At 42.4% G+C, this 18,930-nt stretch overlaps 1 protein-coding gene across 4 annotated transcripts in view; it reads right to left on the bottom strand.

Moving 5' to 3' along the window:
- Window positions 1-18,930, bottom strand: part of INSC (INSC spindle orientation adaptor protein) — a 140,139-nt gene that overhangs the window by 42,261 nt on the left and 78,948 nt on the right. For all 4 annotated transcript variants that reach the window (XM_035265911.3, XM_009007722.5, XM_035265908.3 and 1 more), the window contains 2 exons: window positions 10,448-10,561; window positions 974-1,099 (listed from right to left, as the gene is read on the bottom strand). In XM_035265911.3, coding sequence (XP_035121802.1) covers window positions 974-1,099; window positions 10,448-10,561 — 240 coding nt within the window. The remainder of the gene's footprint in view (window positions 1-973; window positions 1,100-10,447; window positions 10,562-18,930) is intronic.

Genomic DNA, 18,930 nt, shown 5'->3' with positions numbered 1-18,930 from the left:
AGGGTAGGGTGGAGTTATCTGTGCTGCTAGGACCAGACTGTGGGACATTGATGCCAAGGACAGCGAGCAGTTTGCTGGCTCCCATCCCCATTTACACCAACTCACAGGAACAGACTCAGATCCTACCCCAAATCCTGCAGGCACCACCATAGTATGAGGACATACCATGCTTTTCCACTTTTCTATAAGAATTTTCAGCATCTTTCCTGGAAACTTGGTTGGGAAACCCCAGACTTCAGCCCCCGCCTCCCCAGCCCTCATGGCTGGACTCCCTGAGAGCCTATCCAAAAGCTCAGACTCACTCATGTCTGGGTAGAGGAGTAGCCTCAGCCCCACAACCAGGGCAGGGGTCTGGGTGGCTGGAATTAGTTATGTCACCATAGGTTATTCTTGAAGAGAAGCACTAGGGCCTGTCAGATCACCACATTCATTCTCTAACCCAACCCTACTCCCATGTCATCTTGGCCCAGTGAACTCTTGGACTGGGGTTCCCACCTCCATCACCCAAGCCCACTGGTCTTTAGTGAAGAGTAGCCCCACCTGCTTTTCCAAGCACCCAGTGCTGCCCTACTCTTGCCCACTCTCTCACCCCAGGACCTGGATCCTCTTCTGTATTCAAGAGGCCTGTTGTGGATGAAGAATCAACCACCCTGAACCCCAACATCACCCCACTGACTTGCCTGCCTCCCAGCATGTTCCACCCCACAGGAGTCTCCCCAGTAGTCACCCCCTCCCCAGAAGTGCTGAGTGTCCCTTTGAGCCCTGCCTTTCCTAGTCAGGCTCCTCAGTCCCCATCTCTTTCACCTCTTTACCAACCCCCATAGTCCAGGTCCCAGCAGCCCTAACCGAATGGTGCCTGGGAAAAGGACTACCTGGGGCACTTGCTCCATGGTACAAATGGCCACCATGAAGCCTGTCCCTCACCCCCACCCGGCTCAAGGACCTCAGGCACCACCCAGCCAGCAGTCTTTACCTTCTCCAGCTGGTGGACACCCTCTTCCACGCAGCAGATGGAGGCCAGTGTGCGGAGCGCCTGGGGGTACAAGCACCGGAAACTGTCCTGCCGGCAAACCTTGAAGAGTGCCACGACCCCACCCTCCTGCCAAGAGAAAGAAATGTTACATCATCTTCCCTGTCTGGGGCTAACTCAAGAATAAGTGACATCCCTCATTCACCTATTATGCTTTTGGGTCCTCCCTGCATCCAGCAATCCCCACCTCACACACAATCACACACGCTCACATGCTCACATGTACACTACAGTGAAATGCTGGCTCCACAAATAATGTCACTCTTCATAATCCAAGCTGCAGATGGGATACCCTAAATGCTTCTAGGGCTTGCGAGCCAGGGGTGTGAGGCAGGCATATTCACTAGCGCTGGTGATCAGCACCCTTCAACAGGGTTCTCAAACATGTGGCAACTCCCCTGGAGCAGACCCCCATAGTGCAGGTCTGCAGTCACAGGAAACAGGTCCTAGAAACCAATCAGGGGAAGGTGGAAAGAACTGACTGGATGCCCAGAGCTGGTTCTCCCTCTGCCAACAATCACCATGCTATTCCTTAGATCCTTCTGACTGCTGCAGGAGGCAGGCAAAAAAAAAAAATAAGTTTTATTTATATTAGTACTACCATTTCCTCACATTATTTTATTGAAAAAACTGAAGTCTAGATGGGTTCACATTATCATTTTCTCTCATTTACTCGTGTGTGTGTGTGTGTGTGTGTGTGTGTGTGTGTATAATAACCCTTTTAAAAACAATCATCCCAGCTCTTGGGTGTGATGAGCATATACTTTTCCTTTTATGAGAGCTATTTATGGAAACTTCTTTCTAGTAAAGTGCTCATCATAGGCAAGAATCTGAGAGTGTGGAGCTCATTGTCCAGGGGCCCTGCTAACTAGTCAGACTTATTCATAATAATCACCAGAGGCCACCTTAACTCTTGGAGCAAAGTAAGCCAAGAGATCACTACAGTGGCTAATCAAGGTGCCCAGCAAACCAGTGGCAACACTACCTGGGGCATCCAGAGTGGTAGGAATTGGATACCCCACATCTAGCTTTGCCTAGATCTCTCTCTCTCTCTCTCTCTCCTACCTTGAAGGCAGGCAGGGTGCCTAGGGTTGGCAGCAGTAAATAATGCATGAGCAACTGATCTGAACTGGGTCCCTCAGGGCACTCACTTTTAACCTCATCACTTCTGGGACTAACCTCCTTGCACCGGTTCCCAAAACTGAGCAAAATGTTACAGGAAGAAGGCAAGTTCAGCAAAAGACCACACTCTATCAGATTTTTGAGAACTCTGGCAACAAAACACATACTATGTGCCAGGCTCAGTTTCATGTGTGCTGAGGACACAGCGGTGAATGACTGATAAAACAATGAATGGGAAATTTAAAGAAACTCAGCACAGGTTCACCAAAATAGCTAAATCCCGGATCTTCCCTTCCCCTCCACTCCAAAATGATAGACTCATGGGCGCTTTTCATTCTGAAAGTTTTGCTGCTGATCACTTGAGGGATCAAGATGAAGGTATCCAACTCGGGGAGTTCATAATTTCTGACATTTTAGAACCAGCTAAGAGTGATCACAACTTTTATATTCCCTTCGGGGTGGCTGAATTCCCCTCATTTCTTTTGGTGTGAAAGGGCATAGCTTAGGGCTGGTACATTCATTCATGCATTCAAAAATGTTAATGGTTTATTATATGCCAGACATCATGCTGGACACTGAGCAAGACTGCTTCGGTCCTGTCCATACTGAACTCATGGTCTCATAGGGAAGGCAGATGACTTTAAAAGTAGATACAAAGCTGGGTAAAGAAGCAATGGCATGTGGTTGGGGGTGCAGGGAGGGTTAAGGGAGCACAGAGCAGGAGCCCCTAACATGCTCAGAGGGTGGAGGGTTGTAAAAGGGTCAAGACAGAACCATTCTGATTTTAAATGCACATAATTACTCCACTAAAAGACAGACACTTACCCCTCTGATTTCTTGTTCCGCAACCTTTACTCCTGCCTTCCTACTTTTCCATGACCCCTGGGCCAACTGCATGAGGGTTCTACATACAGATCTCACTCAGAAAATCACTGAAGCAAAACCAGGTTATTCTTCAAAACAAGAAGAAAAGAAATAGAACCTAACCTTTCCTCAGCCAGTCCTGCTGGTCACAACTGGCCTTCCTCCAGATGTAAATATATATCTATATATTTACATATTAGATACATATTTATGTATGTATCTAATGTGTGCGCTTATATTGAATTATATTGTATAAATCATTTACATACTGTATATTATATAAATTATAAATCTACATATTGTATAAACCATATTATATTATTTCTATATATATGTAGATAGATGAGAGAGAGAGATGACTGATTGACAGACATTTACATCTGCAGCAGACAATGAAGAAACAGTGCCAAAGAACATGCGTGAGGCCTGAGCCAGAATGAATGTGGCAGCCCTCCTTTGGCTCAGGAGGTACTGAGCCCAGCACAACTATATTTAAGCTTCTGCATGCATTTGCATTGGAGTCTCATTACATCTCTCTCAAGTCTAAGAAAAATGGCCTTCTTAGCATTTTTAGCTACCAGGAAAGGGAGGGGGAAATTCCTGGATCCAAAAGAAGGACATTCTAGTCTAAATCCTGGCTTTGATGCTGGTTGTGTTAGACTAAAAATGGGCTACAATAGCTATATGTCAGCTTTGCGGGGTGCAGTTGAGTTAGTGCATGTGGAAAGGCCTACTACCTGGCTCTGGACGGTGGGTAAGGGTCAGGCTATGTGAGGCTTCCTGGTTAGAAGAGTGTCTCATACTCTCATGAAAGGGACCCTAAGGGCTAGGATATGTGGGAGGAGAGAGGAAGAAGGAAGCCATAGAGGAAATAAGATGGATTGGTCTTGAGGACCACTCTGGAGCCCCCATTCAAGATCTAAGTGCAGCACTCATCCTGGAGTGAAGCTGGGAATGGCCTGAGCTAGCAGAATCACACTGTTGGCTGAAGCTTGTTTAATTTTATAGAAAGCTCTGGCCCAGAGCCCAGCCACATAACAGTATGAATTATTCAGAGAGATTTGGGATGAACTGTCATAAAGTGGAAAGAAATCACTTGTGGGGAGTGTGGGCTGCTGGTGGAGGGAATAACAGAGGAGTTATTGGTGGTAGGGGGATAATTTTGATGAAGCCCAGAGGAGTTTTCTGTGCCCCACACAGGGGAAGGGATGGGGTTTGCCACCATCATCATAGAGAGGTCTGTGCTTATTCTTTAGCCTTCAGAGGAACCCAAGAAGTTGAGAGGAGAAGCCTCAGATAGGTTGCCCAAGTTCTCTCCCAGAAGCAGCTCCAATAGATGAAGGGCCCAAACCAACACTACAGCAGACCCCAAAGAGGCGGATAAGGACGGCCACTAGGTCACTGCCCCACATTGTCGCAACATTGGGTACATTTAAGGTGAGGATGCTGTCCAGTGCTTGTTGGAGACTCCCAACTCCTACTTCACAGTCAGAACTGGAAACCCAAAATGATTCTGTGGGAGGAATTAGTCTCCCATCTTCTCCCAAAGAGAAGATTCAGGAACTCCCTTTTCCAGCCCAGAAAGATGGGATGGAAAGATGAACTGGAAAGATGGAAGTCCTCCCTGAATCTTCTCTCTGCTTCAACACTCTGTCTACTCTACCCCTTGGACCCTAAACATCAGATCAAAAGGTTGAGATTAAGTTTCTGGAATCTACAGACCTGGGTAAAATCCCAGCTCTGCTCGAATAAATTATGTCCTTTCTGCAACTCTGTTTCTTCAGTTTCGAAATGAGAATTACAACATATTGAAAGACTGTCGGAGCATCAGATGAGATGGTGAATGGAAAGCATAGAACCATGCTTGAGTAAACAATGGGCATGGAAGGTGGGTAGGAGGAAGGAAAAGAATGGGGAGGAAGGTGGGAGGAAGAAGAAGAGGAGGGGCTGCTGAGAAGCAGTTCAAAACAGTAACCAGGCTCATAGCCTTTGCTGCCCAATAGCCAGGTACAAATGCCAGTTCAGACACTTACTAGCTGTGGACCTCTTTGCTGTCTTAGGTCCCCAATCTGGAAAATGAGGGTAGATCCTGCTTACCACAGAGGATTGTTGGGAGGTTCACATATGTTGTTTGTATAAAGCCCTTAGAACATTATCTGGCACAAAGTGGGTGCCATAAAAATAAATTTATTATTACTACTGCTAATACAGATGTCATCACCACCACCATCATCAGAGTTGATCACTTCTGGCTTCAGAAAGCTCAGATTCTCCCATTCATCCCCGACTCCTGTCAGTGCCTCCCAATTTTAGCCTCCACCAGCCTTATATGCAGAGCAAGCAAGCTGATCACTGTGCAGTGGACCAGAAGCAGAGAAAGAGGAAATACTGATTAAGAGGGAGACAGATTTGTTGTAGCAGAGTTTTGTCGGGAAAGGGAAAGACTCTAAGTTTTAACCAACTGAGCTGGTGAAATGGAAATAGCACTGACTCCAGAGCTGGACAAATTTGGTTTTAAGAGTCAACTGCTCAAGGTATTCAACCACTGTGTGTCCTGGAGTTCTAACCTGTAAAAGAGGGTCACTGATACACTTCTCAGAGGGGTACATGTGGACAAGATACAACAACTGTGTGAAAGTCCCTGCACAGGGCCTGGACACATAGAATACCACCAATAAATAGTAATTATCATCATTGTTGTTGTTAATATTCAATGAGATTCAAGTATCTCTCTTGGCAGGCTCTGGAGAGTATGGCCCATGTAAATAACCAAAAGATCATTCCAAATCTTTAACAACTCCTGGTCATGGCACTTGAGAGCCCAGGGGAGTGTTAGGAGCATGCAAGATCTCTGAGTAGCCAAGGAGGGGATGGAACAGGTGAGAAGCCTGTGGACAGAAATGAAGGAAGTGATAACTAAATGTGGAAAATAGTTCACCTTAGCCTTGTGTTTTAAGACAGAACAGGATAAAAGTGAAATTGCATCCTTATTTTTCCCATGAAAACACTGGGAAAGTCCAGCAGCATGGTAGATTTGGAAGGTGTCTTTTTTTTTTTGAGACGGAGTTTCGCTCTTATTACCCAGGCTAGAGTGCAATGGCACGATCTCGGCTCACCACACCCTCCGCCTCCTGGGTTCAGGCAATTCTGCTGCCTCAGCCTCCTGAGTAGCTGGGATTACAGGCACGCGCCACCATGCCCAACTAATTTTTTGTATTTTTAGTAGAGACGGGGTTTCACCATGTTGACCAGGATGGTCTCGATCTCTTGACCTTGTGATCCACCCACCTCAGCCTCCCAAAGTGCTGGGATTACAGGCGTGAGCCACCGCGCCCAACCAGGTGTCTTAAATATACAGTCCAGCATCCTCAGGCCACAAAGGAGGAGTAAATCCCCAGTGGTCTGGCCAACCTCCTTCGGTGAGCTAGTGGCAGAGCTGGGATGAGAGCTGCCCTCTTGTCCCAACACAGGCCTTTTCCCTGCTTTCTACAACTGGAAATGTTTGGGATAATGTTTAACTAGAGGTAAGGCCTGGTCCTGACGGGACTGACTCTGCAGGAGGCCAAACATCATCTTGACGTACAACCAAATGCATGTCCCCTCTCTGCTTTCCTGAATATGAAGCACAAATGCAGGCAGGTGGTAGGAGCTGTCTATATCAAGTGGCACATGGAAACAGACCTTGAGTGCCCAGGTCCTGAAAAAGAACACCCAGAGCTTCAGAGCTCCTGACCAGCAAAGTTTCCTTCCCCGGAAACTTCTAAGGCCCATTCTTTACAAAACATAAAACATCTTCAGACCCCATGCACCATTCAGAAGAAGTCCTTTTCCCACCCAGACCTCAGATCCATACAGAGAACCCAAACCTAGCATGTGTTTGCAACTTAAAAGGGAAAAATGATCACGGTTACAAAAGAAATTCATCTACTTACTGTTTAGAGTTAATCATTAAACTAATGTTGAGTCAGTTTCAACTCAGAGGCTGGAACTGTTTGCTGTTCCCCCACAGCACCAAGACAAAAATCTACAGTCAGCATTCTTGACTAAGTTAAATATTGAGTTACAGAAGCCTTGGAGAAATCAGATCCAATGCTACCTCTTCCAACCCCTTCGCCCCAACATGACCACAGTTCTTCAGGTTAAATACATGTAAATGACTCCCAAAAGAGAGTAGAGGTCCTCAAATAATTTAGCACAGTAGAATCACTTGGAAAGCTAAAATACTCATCCCGGGACCCACTCCAGACCAATTAAATCAGAATCCAAAAAAAGCTCCCTAGTAGTTGTAATGTGTATCCAGGATTGAGAACTCCTGAGTCACACTTTGGCTCAAGGACCTGAAGGGTCAAGAATTGAACCAGAAGTCACCACTGTGGTATTTAGGACCATGAACTCTGAATTAAAATTAAAGAGACTGGGGTTCAATTCTGTCTCTACTCCTTGTCAGCTGCATGATCTGGAATAAGCTCCTTAAATCATTTCCTCAACTATTGATGGAATGACCTTCTTTATAGAATGGTCTCATGACTTAAAAGAAATGAAGTATGTAATGCATTAAGGACAGAACACAGCAACACTCAAATGCCAGCTATTGCTATTACATACAATTCACTTCTCCACTCGCAAGAGTTGACAAGCATTCACCCTGCTCTACTCTTAAGATTGCTTTAAGGGCTTAGATCAGTGATACTAAGAGTCTGGCCATGCTTCAGAATTACTTGTAGGGCTTGTTAAAATGAAAACTCTTAGGTGTTACCCAAGGACCCCAGGAAATCTTGGGAAGGGCAAAAGTATCTGTGTTTTCCACAAACTCCCTGAGGGACTGTGATACAGAATGGGCACTGGGAACCACTGTTTCTGGGGCATCTTCCTGTGACTAGCAACTTAAGCAAACTTATTGAAAGGCATAACTTTGCTACCAATTAGATCCCTGGTTCTGTCTCTGATGATGATGTCACATCTCAAGTGAAAAGGGAGAATGGAAACAGGGAATAAAAGGCCTTACTGAGGTGCTAAGGCTACCAGTTACCTATATTTGCTCTAAGTGTCTTGAAGCCAAGTTCAGGGGCAAGTTAACCAGGAAGCTAATGAGTTACAACTCCCATTGTAATTAATGAAAAGCACCATCCTTTTTGATTTAGTCTTCTCCAAGTGCAGTATTGGAGTGGCAGCAGGCATTTTTCAGATCCAGCGATGAAGCTGAGTGTGAGAGACATGCTTGGTTTGAGTTTAGTAGGATATGTTAATGTGTTTGGCATTGCTTTCTCATGTAGGTAAATTATTGTAAACCAACCTGGTATAGAATTGCCTTTTAGAAATATTCCTGAATAATTTTCTTGTTCTAAATACCCACTTTGAATTCATAACTCTACAATCTTTTACTTAAGTAAGGCCCCAATAATTCTATAAGCTTCTGTCCTCACAAATCCAAGACCCACTTCCAGACATATAAGTGCAATGAATCCTTTGGAATCAAAGTTCACAATTTGAATACCTTCAATTCAACTTGCTAGGTATATGGTCTTTAGCAAGTTATTTACTTTCTCTGTTCCTCATTGTCTTCATTTGTATAAAATGTTAGTACCACCCTCCTCACAGAATCATAAGAATTACATGAGATCTCATTGATATAGTGTCAGAAATATAATAGAATCAAATATATGTGAATTCTCTTCCAATATATATTAACCTAGCCTGAGTATAAATGTTGTTAGGGAGTACCATACCAGCTTTGTAGCTCTCAAAGTGTAGTAATCTGAGAGCTTGACTGAGAACCGGGGGCATGAGAGATAAGGGGGGTTATTTAAAAACTTCACACCCGGTGAATCTGTTTCTGGACACAGGATAACCCATTGGATTCTCAGCAGCCCCTCAGAACCCCCTACCAAAGTTGAAGGTCAAATGAACTTCAGTTTCCTCTCAACTCTCAGAAATTTTGGATCTATGAATTTTTAACTTTCTCATTCAACAAATTCTTTGAGTACCCACTTTGTGCAGACATTGCACTAGGCACTAAAGACAGAGATGATTCAGATGTTTCTATCCTTAAAAAGCACACAGCTTAAAACACATAGCAAAACAGAATATGGTAAGTGCTGAGACAGTGCCTGCTATTCTTTTTAGACATCACAGGTGGGAGGGTGTCTGGAAAGCAATACAGAAGAACACAGAGTTGAGCGTGGGATGCTGAGTAAGAGTTTTCCAAGTGGCAAAAGAGAGAAAGACGTTCAAATCACAAAGACAACAGGTGTGAAGGCCATAACTTATGTCCTTGTCCTTCCTCTGATTTCTCCTCAGACAAGCAGCTGGGACAGCCACAGCCACCCCAGCCTATGGCCAGAATGTAGGACCCAACCAACAGAGAGAGCCAGAGGAGAGAGGGAGGCTGTCTCTGGGCTCCTCTTCAGCCTGGGAGAGGGAGAAACTGATAGGAAGGCCTGAAAGGATGCCAACAGAATTGAGATGCATTACTTGAATCAAGTCTGCTTTGAAGTTTAGCCTGCATTCTTCCCCCTTCTTGTATTCCTTGAGCAAATCCTTACATTTTATTTTGTTCAGAGAACTGTATAGCCTCCTTCTGGTGGGGGGCGGAATAGGAAAGCTTAGGACAGGCAGAGACTGTATTTCAGAGCCCATCTTGTCTTAATGCATGCTGAACAGGGGCCAGTGTCTTTGGTGACAAAACAGATTCTCCTCCTGCTTTTCCAGGGATCATAGGCAGATGCTGAGGTTCACAAGATTCTAAAGGGACATAAAAAGGTACTGAGAGCACTGGATGGGAACCCAGAAAACAAATGCCTCTGAGTTTGTGGCAAAGGTCATGTTTGTAGACCTGTTCCTCCTCTTTCTCCTGCTAATGCTACTGCTAATTATTATGGGGTGTATGTTGTTATGGCAGCAGCATTAAGAAATGTGGATAGAGTTTAAGCTATACACACATCTATATGAAAAAAATAACCTTTTCTTTGAACTGTGTTGGAGACAGCCCATGTCTTACAACCGTGATGTCAGGGAGACACATAAGGTCAATAGATCACCCAAAATGCCACATGCCAGATGGTCTCTTTATTCAGTAAATCACCACATCCCACAGACCTCAGGACACCACAGCTACCAGGAAGGGAAGGATGTGTGGAGATGGAGAAGGAGGGTTAATATTTATAACATACACTACAAAAACAAAGATGATAGAGGCTCTGAGGGCACCAGATTTCTGTCTCAAGTGTGAAATGAAATCAGCGGGGCTAGCCTGCCACCTATTAAAAATGGAGACACCAAGGCCCAGATAGGATAGGTGACTCTCCCAAGGTCACACAGCAAGCTAATGCAGGGGCCAAGATAGCCCTCCTTAGCCAGCCATTCCCATTGAACAAGTGAGCTTCCTCGTACTTCCCCAGGCCTGCCGTTTTGGCCCCTAACCATGAAGCTCACCTTGGCTATGATGCGGCACAAAGGAGCCCCCTCCTGGGTCAGGCTGAACAGGTTCCCTGTGGTGGACTCTGTGGTGTAGATATTGTCTGAGGCATCAATTTTTCTCACCAGTGCCTAAGGAGAGAGAGAAAAGTTAGCTAGTTACTCACCACCTCTACCCTCTGCTCATTTTAATGGAACACCAGTGGGCCCATGCTCCTAATCATAACCATGGAATCTACTCCTGCCCCTATCCACTGCCCCATTGTGAGGGCAATGAGGTTCTAGTTTTGGGAAAGGTATCAGTCAAGGTAAAGTCTAAGCTATATTTTAGAGATATGGGATCATTTAAAACCCCTGGGAGATGGGCAATAATTAGCCTTGTCCTAGCCCCTCAGAAAATCAGTCCCCAACATTAATGGGCTCAGAAAATACTATTTGCTTCTAAAGAGAACATAAATCATCAGTTAAATTAACAAACCATGAAGTTGAAAGCCAATGAGTGGCTATAGCTATGACCAAAGATTTGCTCATTTTGAACGCCTATTAGCCAACGGTGAACTCCAGCTGAGTGATGGGTTCAAGGGTTAAGTCCAGAGAAGTATTCCACAGTAGTTTACTGCTTGAGGGATATTTTTCCTTGGACATTTGCCCTCTCCAGTAGTTTATTGTTGGGGAGTATGGCCAAAACGAAATAGCAACACTGGGAATCCTGTCAAAGGGTGTGTAATGAGGTGAGGAATGTCACACTGATCAAGGCTGAAGAACCTGAGGGTAGCGGTGAGAGGCGCTGGAAATGACTGAATATAAGACCAAGGGAGATTCGGGAAGGAAAGCAAATGAAAGATTCATTAACAAATACGATACGAAGATTATTTCTAGAAAAGTTTAGCTAATTTCTGGGGGAACGTTTTTTATATAACTTGAAACCACTTCATTATCAGCCATTTGCTTTGGAGCCTGTGATTCATTGATTATAAAGGATTCCTTCCTGCGAATTAAGGCCAGTAGCTTAAGTTTCTCCTAGAAAGAATGAAGATAGAGACTGGGAAGAGCAATCTATGAGGGCCTCATGCAAGAAAGTAAGATCTCCAGACCTGGGTGCTCTGAGCAGCCACTTATGCGGTTTCAGTTGCCAGGTTTATTTTAAAACATTAAAGTGAAATCTATTTTTAATTAAACACTGGTGTTATGGAAAAGACACTTAAGAGCAACACTTGGAGCAGCTTAGCCTTTCTTTGCCTCAGTTTCCTCATCTATAAAGTGGTGTAAAAATAAGCTGGCTGCAGTGGTACATCCCTATAAGTCTCAGCTACCTGGAAGACTGAGGCAGGGGGTATGGCCAAGTCCAGGAGTTCAAGAATAGCCTGGGCAATATAGCAAGACCCCCATCTCAAATAAATAAATAACCAAAATGGTGTAAATAACAATTTCTATCTTTTAAGGGAGTTGTGTCTATTTTTAAGGTTGTCAGTATATTATAAAGGACTTCTAATGGTACCTGCTAGGTGAAGGCAAAATAAAATTGTAAGCAGTTATAAGTTTGTGATCTTGTGCAGTTAAGATAAGCTCCTTATACTCTGGTTGCCCTGTTTGTAAAATGATTAAAATTAAGAGGTTTGAGGCTCAAGGTAAATTACTCTCCCTTTTGTCTTCTTTATTCAAATTTATGAAATTCTTCACACACATGCATTATGCTAATCTAGATACAGCAGTCTAAGATTAAGTGTGTATTTAATCTAACTACATTAAATATAAAAATTATGCTCTAAGTTTTGATAGAGATTCAACCTCTTGTTAGAGATTCAACAAAAGGTAAAATTAATAAGCAAGATTTGTCACTACAAATCTCTGTAATAATCACACTTCTTAGAATTCTTCCCCACCATTACCATAAGTACCACACGTGTGATACTAATGCTCACATGAAAATGCAGATTTCACATATTGGGGTCCTGTACCTAAATGATAATTACCTAATGTTCCTGATTAGTGTTTGCACTTGAAGCAAATTAGCATTACATTAAACAATTCAAACCCAATGTCTTTTGCAATCAGCTGCTAATATTAGACAATTTAAATCTGAGAATAATTTTATGTTAATGTCTATACACATATATACAGTAATTATACCTCAGATATGGCTCAGTGAATAAGATCTCTAACAAAGAAAAGTTGTAAGCATCCTTTCCACAGTGTAAATCTGGAAAGATGAAATCAAAGATGCCACTGAAATCTTCAAGGCCCTAAATAACACCATATGTCAGAGCTGGAAAGAACCTCAGAAATAATCTGTCCAGTCTTCATTTTGTAGTGGAAGAAACAGACGTAGACCTGACTAAGGTTACAAATATGGTCTATGGAGGAGTTGGGCCCTGACTCCTCTGAATTCAATGTCCCATTTTTGAAGGTCAGTAAATCCATCTTCTTTAATGTAGGCAGGGCCTCACCTGGACTAGTGGAGATGGAAGCCTCAAGGCAAAGCTACTGTCCAGTCTCATTAATAGCTCTCACCAAATAGGAGAGTGAGTCTTCATCCTGGCTTCCTATTCCCTTCATGTCTAACACTATGTGTTGGTAACCAGAGCTTGTGAGTGAGGACCTTGCAACCGCCCCTATGGATCCACCCTGTGTTCTTGCCAAAGCCACACTTCCCCTAAGCTACTCCCAGCTATAACTGAGCCAGCATGACTGTGGGACAAAGGACTCCTGCATCAGGAGATTTTGGCCTGATTCCCTGTCTCTTTTCCTTCCTCCTTTTCTTTCTCAGATGTCAGACCTGCAACATGGCTTTCCACACCTGCTTCTGTTTCCTCCTCTACATCCATGATAGGAATTGCCTATCTACTACCTTAATATCTGCCTCAAACTGACAGAGTCTCTACAAATCAAGGTGTTTTCTTCAGAAAATCAAGCAGAAATTGGAGAAGTTTTAAAAATATGCCTCATTCTATATCATGAGAAGAGTGGTAAAAGACTGAAAAAAAAATAAAAGAAGATAGGCTGAGGCTGAATGACAAATATTTTCTTAAAATTCATACTAGGTAGATATGAAACAAAAAAATAAGATCTTAAATACCAAGGGAAAGGGATAAAAGGGGGCTAAGGAGATGCATGCAGTTTCACTTCTCTGGATAAGGAATTAGAAAAGAAAAATGTATTTTTCATTGTTTGTCAATCTGAAAAATAGTGACTGCAACCCAGAGAAATCTATCAGAAGGGAGGTAAACTCTCAAAAACAAAATTGACATGAGCTCCTCAGAAGGAGCCAGGAAAATATTGTAAGATCTCTCTGTAAAGCTTTGGATAGAAAGTCGATAATCAGACCTAGTAGGGTAGTCATCTGTGCAAAGGGATTGCATAAAATGCTGGTATTATTGACAGGGTGGGGTAGATTAACGATGGCTACAAATTCTTTTCTACTTATTTTATAGACAGATGAATTCTAATTCCTTTTGCCTTAAATCTAGGCTTGTCTTAATGCCTTGCTTGACCAATAGAAGCCAGCATTTGGCAGAAGTGGTCTTAAGACTTCCAAGGCCAGGTCATAAAAAGCCTTGATTGAAACTTCCAGGCATCTTGGAATACTGTTTTGGGTGCCCTGATCTTCCATATCAGAAGTTTGATAACTCTGAGACTATCATGCTAGAAAACCAAAGTGTAGGATCCCTATCAATACCCTTGGCTAAGACCAGCCTTCCAGCCATCCCCTCCATGGCACCATACATGCAAGTGAATACTACTGTCTAGCACTCTTCAAGCTACCTGCCAGATGAATACCACATCTCTTGTTGTTGCATGGAATGGAAGAATCACTTATGCAAGCCCCATCCAAATTATTGACCCTTAAAATTATGAGATATAATAAAAGCAATTGCTGTTGGGTTTTTTTTAATGTTTTAATAATAGAGCTCAGAACACAGGAAAAGACTACAGAGACCAACATGAACTATTTGAAGGATTACTGGATAAACCAACTCAGGTGAAAGTTTATTGAAGTAGGGATGCAGTATTTCCTTTGTCCTAACAGAACTTGCTGGATAAATGCAGGAATTAGGACTCTGAGGGAAGCACAGAAAGATTGGATGTGCTGAAGAGAAGACAGACAAAACAATAATTATATCCAGGTTTAGATGAGCTATTGGTCAGATGGGAAAATACCTCCTAAGTGGGAATATCCAATTTAGGAACATAAATGTGGATAAGATCTCTTAGAACTAAAGTATTTTGACAGACCCAAAACTTAATTTCATTTCTCTCAATCAGGGAAATCTCAACATCTAGATTAGTTTGTTGGAAAAACAAAAGAATGTGTCAGAAAGCAAAGGGAAGTAAAAGCAGAAAAGTAGCTTAAATCCAGATGCTGCATTCACTCTGAGTTAGAAAAGGAAAAGACCAACATGAGAAGAAGAATAAATTGTTAGAAATTCAAATGAGTCTCTCTAAAAGGAACAGGGCATTAACAGAGAGAAAGAGAACACTGGAGGCAGAGTTCATTACTGAAAAAAAAAAATGTAGCAGAAAGAAATACTATTCAAAACTGGTATATTCAAAAGCTATAGGAAGATGCTATTCTGAGAAGCACATGGCAAAGGTACTGGCCCTCCTGGACTCAGAATTCAGGAACATCAAGAGTGGCCTCGGTTCAGGTATCTGCTGAGGATAATGTTAAAAGGCAGCAAGTGCAGAAACCAAATGAAAACCCTTCTCAGCTGATAGGGATCTTAAAGTTTAAGCAACCCTCTAGCAAGGGACAGGGACAACAGTCCTCCTGATACAGAATGAGAAGCACCTGTGTATCTTACATCAAAAGAATATTTTTTGTAATTTAACCCTAAAAACACTTTGAAAAATATATGAACCCTTGCACATTTTTAATTTTACAGCTAAATTTTTAATCATAAGTTTAAAAAGCAAAGTTGGAAAGAATGTAATTTCCAGAAATTGCAAATATTGATGTAAAATAAAACTATTACATCACTCTTTCAGATGTATTCGATAGGTTCTAAATACCAAAACAACTTGATATCTCATCATTCACACTTAAAAATACATGAATCATCTTTTTAGCATTCTGCATCTTCCATTAAATTTATATTCCCATTTCAGTTTTCCTTCAGAATTTAATGTTTTAAAGTGTTTTATTAATCACCCTTATTACACTCATTATTGAAATTTGAAATGTTATTTCCTGTTACTATCAGGCTCTGTATTTTAAAAAATCTTTCCTTGGTTGAGGATTATTATCAGCCCAATTGGTCAAAATGAAATAAATAAGTTATAAATTTTGATAAATAATTGTAAGTTATACAAATTTAATTTTTAAAATAAATATATCTCTAAATGAGATGAATGAGGCTTTTTATCCTTTTTAAGCTAATTCATTTATATATCCATGATTGACTTAATGCTATATTTTTATATGTAAACTCCAAAAAATCTTTTTCCCATAAATCAGTAGAGGGGAATGAGAGTAGTTTGTGTACATTGCTCAACCCCTTGAGTCACCTTCGAAGTTACATAATCACATAGCAATCCATCATCAAACACTTTTTTAAGAATCTGGCAGCTGATAACTCCTCTAAATTGGTCCTCCTCAAAATTGACAGAAGCAAAGAATTGGAAGACTTCACTTGCAAAAGCATTTGTTACCCAATCATTAGAGCTGTTCATTTACGTTCTCAGTTTCTGGGAAAAATTCCAAAAGTACTTTACCAAGACTTATCAAATAACTATTAATTACAACCATAACTTTTTCACTTAAGAGCACCTTGAATCACCCAAATTATTCTGAAAGGATTGGGAAAATCAAAATATTATTAATTTCATTGCCAATACAATTTTTAATAAAATATTTTTGTTCTTCAAATATGTTTTGTCAAAAGCTTGAAGCATTTACTTATTTAATTTATGAAAAATACGCACCCTATAACCTAATCGGCAAAGATAGTTCTTTTAGTCAACCCAATCAGCCAAGTCAGAGTTAACTTTTTCTTACTAAAGACCTGACTTCATTTCCATTTAAGAAATGTTTCTATGTGTATTTCAAGAAATGCAAAAATCTACTGACAAATAATTATGAAGATTATTCTCTATGGGAAAAAAAAATCTAAAAATTGTCAATATTCGAATAAATTAGACCTAAAATAAAATTTGATTTATTTGCATATGTTATAAATCCAAGATAAAATAATTTACTGAATATGTAATTATGCAAAGTAATATGTGTTAACAATCTAAGTTAATAACAAATCTAAGAATATGATTTAAAAAGCACAGTATTCCTTTAGTAAATGGGTACATATGTATTAAACTTTGGTGTATTTTAAACAAGAACTGAGAATTTAAAAATTGTAAATAAGTCAATTAATTTTAGTAGCTCTCATGATCAAATTTCCCTATGTAGTCAAAGAAAAGAAAAGGTATATACTGCTTAAATCTAATTAGTATAACTGCTAGCGAGAGGACTCAAGATGGCGCTGTGAGAACAACCCAGGATTGGAGTTCTCGTTGTGTCTGCGGAGAGGTGAGTCTGAGCTGCATTTCCAGACTGATCTTTGTTGCCCACGGAACGGGGAAATTCCCAAGTGAAGAGGAGATGCGGGACGCCAGGCAGATATTCCGCCTGGCGAAGCCGGCAGCCGGGGTGGCGGCGGCCGGCCCTACCCAGCGATCCCCACAGGGCGCCCTTGTCCGGGTGCCCCGTTGAACCGGCAACCGGAGACGTGAGAGGGCTGGACTTGAGACTGAGCTAGACTTGCACAGTGGGCCAGCCCAGGGGATTGCAGGAACAGAGCGTTAGGATTGGCCCAGTGGGACGAACAAAACTGCGATTTCAAACAAGTCCCGTGCAGATGGCCGGAGACGCTCTGAGGGGGAGGGGCAGCCACCATTACCGAGGCAACCTGCCCCAACTGAGATACATGCCCATTGCTGACGCAGCCAGCCGTTGCCGAGGCAACCCGTCCCTACTGAGATACACGCCCACTGCTGACGCAGCCAGCCATTGCCGAGGCAACACGCTACAACAGAGAGACTCCGCCGCAGGGCGTGGCGGAAAACAGCAGAACAGCGGAGCCAGGGCGAGCCTCACAACAGCAGGGCAGAGCCTCGGCAGGCAAACAGTGGCTAGTCTGCATCCTAGCTGGGCAGGACCTCAACGGACATCCAAAAATAAAGCCCAAAGCCCTCAACACAGAGCATTTGAGAAAAAAAAGAGTTTTTTTAATAAGCTCTGTTGCAGCAGAATGAAACATAGCAGCCTAACAGACCTGAATGAACAACACAGCTCACAGCTCAGCAATTAAACCCCTATAAAGTACAAACTGTCTCCTCAAGCAGCTCCCTGACCCCTCTATATCCAAAAGACTGACATTAGGCAGGCACCATCCTCGGACAAAGATAGCAGAAAAAGAAACTGGTAGCATCCCTCGCTGTGCCACAGCTGCTAGAGGTGCACCCCAGACAAGCAGGGTCTGGAGCGGACCTCAGCAGTCATACAGCGAAGGGGCTAGACTGGTAGAAGGAAAACCAAGCAACAGAAATACTTCATCATCAACATTCAGGGTGTCCACTCAGAGACCCAGTCGAAAAATCAGCAACTACGCAGACGACCAGTGGACAAATCCACAAAGATGGGAAGAAACCAGCGCAAAAAGAAGGAAAACACCCGAAACCAGAACACCTCGCCTCCTAGAAAGGACCAAAACTCCTCACCAGCAAGGGAACAAAGCTGGACGGAGAATGACTGAGACGAAATGACGGAATTAGACTTCAGAAGATGGATAATGAGAAACTTTGGTGAGCTAAAAGATCATGTATTAAATCAATGCAAAGAAACTAAGAACCTTGAGAAAAGATTTGAAAAAAGATTCGAGGAAATGATAACAAGAATGGATACCTTAGAGAGGAATATGAATGAATTAAAGGAGCTGAGAAACACAATACGAGAACTTCGTGAAGCATCCACAAGTTTCAATAGCCGAATTGACCAAGCAGAAGAAAGAATATCTGAAGTCGAAGACCAACTCAATGAAATAAAACGAGAAACCAAGATTAGAGAAAAAAACGCAAAAAGGAATGAACAAAGTCTCCAAGAAATGTGGGACTATGTGAAAAGACCTAACCTACGTTTGATAGGTGTACCAGAAGGGGACGAAGAGAATGAATCCAAGCTGGAAAATACTCTTCAGGACATCATCCAGGAAAATTTCCCCCACCTAGCAAGACAGGCCAACACTCAATTGCAGGAAATTCAGAGAACACCACAAAGATATTCTGCAAGAAGAGCAATCCCAAGGCACATAATCGTCAGATTCAATAGGGTTGAAATAAAGGAGAGAATACTAAGGGCAGCCAGAGAGAAAGGTCGGGTCACCCACAAAGGGAAGCCCATCAGACTCACAGCAGATCTCTCGGCAGAAACACTACAAGCCAGAAGAGAGTGGGGGCCAATATTCAACATTCTTAAAGAAAAGAACTTTCAACCCAGAATTTCATATCCA

This window comes from Callithrix jacchus, chromosome 10 (assembly GCF_049354715.1).
Source record: "Callithrix jacchus isolate 240 chromosome 10, calJac240_pri, whole genome shotgun sequence".
NCBI classification, from domain to species: Eukaryota; Metazoa; Chordata; class Mammalia; order Primates; family Cebidae; genus Callithrix; species Callithrix jacchus.
Note: the sequence above shows the minus strand (reverse complement) of the source record. Positions and strands in the feature narration are given on the sequence as shown.